The following is a 5,595-nucleotide window of genomic DNA, read 5'->3' on the forward strand; positions in this document are numbered from 1 at the left end:
ACATTACACTGCATATGAGTCACCATTGAGATAGCCCAAACTGTGTCGTTCTACACATCACACACATATTTCCAACCAAGTAATAAACACATATAGGTTGTTAAAACCCATACCTCCATCCTTCTTATGCCAATTAACTTATCCCATAACAATCACTCTGTTAACAATGAAAAGAGGAAGAAGAGAAACAACCACTCTAGGGTTTCATAACATATAATGAACAAAACTAAAGTTAATAGGGTTACAATGAGTATATATAGAGGAAAATAGAAAATATCTAAAATACCCTTACTACTAATATATAATAATATTATCTAATATCTCCCCTCAAACTCACGATGCATTAACATGGAGCATCGAGAGTTTGTCAACTAAAAAACGAAAACATTTAATGGAATGCATCTTTGTGAACAAATCAGCAATCTGTAAAGAAGAAGAGACAAATGGTAGAGTAATAGTTCCATGCTGAAGATGATGACGAGTAAGATGACAATCAATCTCAATGTGTTTGGTGCGTTCATGAAAGACTGAGTTGTGAGCAATTTGAATAGCACTTTTGTTATCGCAGTGCATCGGAGTTGCCTCAAAAAGAGAGATACCCATGTCAGACAAAAGCCAACGCAACTAAATTATTTCAGCGGTAGTGGATGCCATAGCACGATACTCAGCTTTTGTAGAAGAGCGAGAGACAATGTCTTGTTTCTTACTCTTCCAAGAAAGAAGAGAGTCTCCAAGAAAGATACAAAAACCCTGTGGTGGATTTACGATCAGTGGTATCACCAGCCCAATCAGCATTAGAATAAGCTCGTAACTCCAATGAGGATGACGATGGAAAGAGAAGACTTTGAAATTCAGTTCCTCAAAGATAACGAAGAATCCGAAGAACTGCTGCCCAATGTACTGTAGTGGGGGAGACAACAAACTGACTAACAACATGAACAGCATAAGCAATGTCAGGTCTGGTAATCGTAAGATACACTAAGCTGCCAACCAAAGTACGATACAAAGTGGAATCTGGTAAAGGAACACCATCCGAGGGAGCATATTTTACATTCAACTCAAGAGGAGTATCTGCTGCTCTAGTATCAGAAAGACGAGCCTGATCAAGAATGTTGGCAATGTACTTGGATTGAGAAAGAAGGTAGCCTCTAGGAGAGTAGGCAACTTCAATCCCCAAGAAATAGCGAAGAGTTCCCAAGTCCTTCATCTCAAACTGTTTGGCTAACTGCAATTTCAACTCATTAATTCCACTAACATCATCACCTGTAATAATCATATCATCAACATATAGAGAAAGTATAATGCGACCATGAGTGGTGGACCTTATAAACAATGCAGAATCATGTTCACTAGAGCGAAAACCAAGAGAAGTGATCACAGTAGAGAATTTCTCAAACCAAGCTCGAGGAGCTTGTTTAAGACCATATAGAGCCTTTTTTAACTTACATACTTCCCCTGGATCATGAGAAACTCCTTGTGGAGGGACCATATAGACTTCTTCATGAAGCTCACCATTTAAAAAGGCATTTTTGACATCCATTTGGGAAATATGCCATTGACGAATAGATGCAACTGCAATAAGAGTACGAATAGTGGTCATCTTGGCTACAGGAGCAAAAGTTTCTTCATAATCCATACCATATTGTTGAGAGAAACCCTTAGCAACAAGACGTGCTTTGTAGCGCTCAACTGACCCATCAGACTTAGTTTTGATCTTGTATACCCAACGAGACCCAATAGCACGTTTTCCAGGAGGAAGAGGTACTAATTCCCAAGTGTTGGTTTTGTGCAATGCAGATAGTTCTTCTGCCATAGCCTGCTGCCAAAGAGGATCAAGAACAGCCTCTTTATAGGAAGAGGGCTCAGACAAACTGTGAATAGAGGTTAAGAAAGAAGCAAACGAAGTTGAGTAAGTTGAATAGACAAAATCAGGTAACTGAGTAGACTTACGTTGACGAGAAGGGTAACGAGGAGGATCAACAATCGCAGGAGCTGGTTGGACAACCGGGGGGACAAGAGGGATGTCATCATGTGGAGTAGTAGTATTTGTCCTGCAATTCTCAACATTACAATCACTAGAAGCGCTGTCATTAGGACCAAACGGATCAATATGAGTTAGTTCAGAACTCTTAGTAATCTGAGAATCAGAGAAAACAGAGTAAAAACGGATGTGCTCAAGAAAAACAACATTACGAGATACATAAAGTTTTCTTGCATGAGGATCATAACAGCGATAACCCTTTTGACCATCCCCATAACCAAGAAAAACACACATGGCTAAACGAGAAGACAACTTACTGCGCTCTACTTGAGGGCGAAGAACAAAACAAGTAGAACCAAAAACTTTCAAAGAATAGTAATCAGGGGTAGAAGCATACAATTTTTTAAAGGGAGACAAACCTGATATGATAGAGGATGGAATTCTATTAATAGCATGAACAGCAGTAAGAACTGTTTCTCCCCAAAACTCACTAGGAACTGAAGCAGACAACAAAAGGGAACGAGAAGTCTCTATAATGTGACGATGTTTCCTTTCAGCAACTCCATTTTGTTGAGGAGTATCAGTACAAGATGTTTGGTGGCGGGTGCCATCATAAGCAAGTAATTCAGAAAATTTATTAGAGGTATATTCACCACCTAAATCACAACGAAAACACTTTATAACAGAATTATGTTGAGTTTTGACCATTGCACGAAATATATGATAAATGTCAAAAAATTCAGACCGATTTTTCATAAGATAAACCCAACAATAACGAGTGTAATCATCAATAAATGAAACATAATATCTAGATCCACCTTTGGTGAGCACCGTGATGGACCCCAAACATCAGAGTGAACTAAATCAAAAGGCGCATATGAAACGGAAACACTTTTACAAAACGGTAAAGCTGGAAATTTAGCAAGTTTACAACCACAACAATCTGAGATATCATAGGGTTGTAACTTTCCTAAGGCTCCAGTAGAAGCCAAATATTTTAATCTAGAAGCAAAAACATGTCCAAGGCGAGAATGCCATAAATAAAAACTAGAAGATAATGAATTCAAGCGAAAACTAGATAATAAGTCAGCAGTAGTTGTTGAGGCTGCAGTATCTGGGAGTCGTAGTTCATCCAAAACGTAAAGTCCCCCCTGTCTATGGCCTGTCCCAATCAGCCTCCCAGAATGTGGATCCTGCACACAACAAGAAGTGGAAGAAAACGTAACCGAATAACCGAAATCACATATTTGACTAACAGAAGCAAGACTCAAAGTAAGATTAGGAATATAATAAACATTAGAAAGAGACAAGTTAGGTGTGGAGACAGAACCAATGCCTGCTAGTGACATAAGAGTGCCATCAGCAATGATAACCGACACAGACGAAGCATGTTTCACAGACACAAAAGATTTATCATCGTATGTCATATGATGAGATGCTCCAGAATCAAGAATCCATATGGAAGGAGATATACCTGACATACCAGAGGAGTTCAAACCTTTAGAAGAGGTGGCAGACATGGCATGTGATTGAGTGGCAAGAAGTCTTTGAAGTTGTTCTGCAATATCAGATATTTGGGAAGCACTCTCAGATGAGTATACAGAACCAGAACTAGAGTCAATGGTAGGAGGAGCAGAAGCAACAACATTGGACGATGGCCCCCTAAAATTCTTCTTATGTGTTCTCCCCAATTTCGGACAACGTGCTTTCCAATGACCTTTTTCTTTGCAGAATGCACATTCATCATTACCAAGCCCAACTCTCCCTTGAGATGTTTTTTTTTGAACAGGAGCAACAAAAACAGATGGAGGAGCTGAGAGAATTTCCTTATTTAACATACCAGAATGAGTCTTAAGTCTGATTTCTTCTGCCAACAATTCACTAACTACTGATTCAACATTAGGAAGGGGGGAACGATGCAAAATACCCCCACGAAGGCCCTCAAAATCATCACGAAGAGCCATTAGAAACCAAACCAGACGTTGCTCCTCTCTTTGATCAATGTATGCTTTGACAGCTTTCAACTCAGGTGATTCCATAAGAGCCAATTGATCCCACAGATTAGTCATTGCCGAATAGAATTCCTGAATGGTCATACTGCTCTGCTTAAGGGCTCTAATATCACTTTGCCCTCAAAATCATCATGAAGAGCCATTAGAAACCAAACCAGACGTTGCTCCTCTCTTTGATCAATGTATGCTTTGACAACTTTCAACTCAGGTGATTCCGTAAGAGCCAATTGATCCCACAGATCAGTCATTGCCGAATAGAATTCCTGAATGGTCATACTGCTCTGCTTAAGGGATCTAATATTACTTTCCAACTGATAACGTTTTGCAAAGTTATACTGAACATACAAACGTTTCAAGTGATCCCAAATCTCTTTTGCAGTATCATATTTTGCTAGTTGCACTCCTATAGACAACTCAACAGAATTATTAATCCAAGTAATAATTTTTGAATTACTAACATTCCATGTTTTCAGATCTTTTGCATACTGAGTTTCATTCTTTTTATCTGTAGGCTTAACAGAAGTTCCATCAACAAAACCCCACATATCTTTTCCAATCAAAATTTTTTTCATCACATAACTCCAATAAGAGTAATTTTGTCCATTGAGGTGAACACTAACAGCTTGAAGAGAATCATCCTTAACACCACCCATAACAAATAATGACAGGAAATTACGACAAACACAATCACTGAGACAAAGTAAATTAGGGATAACCTGGTGCTGTGCGAGCACGATATCTCCCTCTCCAGATGTCGTTTCGTCGATCCGACCGTTGAAGACGAAGACCTAAATGTTGCGAACCTACTGTCCAAATATCAGCCCGATCCAACGGTTAACGAATGCGCAATCGATGTTTTTCTGAGACTAATTTAACAAAATCGGGAATATGGTTACTCTTCTCTTTTCTCTTTTTGGTGGTTGTCTTTCCTATCAAAATAGTCTCTCTTCTCTACGGTAGATCCCAAAATTAACCAAAGCTCTTTGATACCATGTTAACAATGAAAAGAGGAAGAAAGAGGAAGAAGAGAAACAACCACTCTAGGGATTCATAACATATAATGAGCAAAACTAAAGTTAATAGGGTTACAATGAGTATATATAGAGGAAAATAGAAAATATCTAAAATACCCTTACTACTAATATATAATAATATTATCTAATACACTCGACACCTTTATTTTTGGCGCCACCGTTACCCCACCAAAACGAGTTCATGATCTCAATCTTGTCCTCTAAAGATGAGGGGATAAGAAAGATGATCATAAAATAAGTGGAAATGTCCTAAAAGACTGATATAATCATAACCTAAGACTGATATAATCATAACCTATTTAATTGTCTTGGATAAGGATCAACCATCCAACAATTGATTTTATTCCAAACCTTCTCCTTGATGAATTTGAAAAGATCCTTCTTATTTCTTTCAATCATGGATGGATGCCAAATGTAATACTCTGATTTTTCTAAATTTTAAATTATGCAATTTAAATATATGTTTTGTTGAATTGCTTAAACCTTTAGCCTAATTTTTATTTTATGAATTAAGTACTAAAAATATATTTTATTAGAGTTAATAATATGTTTAATATATATATATATA

At 37.7% G+C, this 5,595-nt stretch overlaps 1 protein-coding gene across 1 annotated transcript; it reads right to left on the reverse strand.

Annotated features, from left to right (window-relative positions):
- Positions 1 to 2,886: 2,886 nt before the first annotated feature.
- Positions 2,887 to 4,101, reverse strand: LOC140920601 (uncharacterized). The gene is made up of 2 exons (XM_073369332.1): positions 3,456 to 4,101; positions 2,887 to 3,174 (listed from the first exon to the last, which is right to left on the reverse strand). The coding sequence occupies exons 1-2, from the start codon at positions 4,075 to 4,077 to the stop codon at positions 3,137 to 3,139; spliced, it is 660 nt and encodes a 219-aa protein (XP_073225433.1). The 5' UTR covers positions 4,078 to 4,101; the 3' UTR covers positions 2,887 to 3,136.
- Between the last annotated feature and the right edge of the window lie 1,494 nt (positions 4,102 to 5,595).

This window comes from Cicer arietinum, chromosome 5 (assembly GCF_000331145.2).
Source record: "Cicer arietinum cultivar CDC Frontier isolate Library 1 chromosome 5, Cicar.CDCFrontier_v2.0, whole genome shotgun sequence".
NCBI lineage: Eukaryota > Viridiplantae > Streptophyta > Magnoliopsida > Fabales > Fabaceae > Cicer > Cicer arietinum.

Coding starts and splice junctions, on each gene's coding strand:
- LOC140920601 (XM_073369332.1), bottom strand. CDS start 4,077: ATGACCATTCAGGAATTCTATTCGGCAATGACTAATCTGTGGGATCAA. Junction 3,175..3,455: donor GAACTCCTCTGGTATGTCAG/GTATATCTCCTT, acceptor TGTTGTGTGCAG/GATCCACATTCTGGGAGGCT.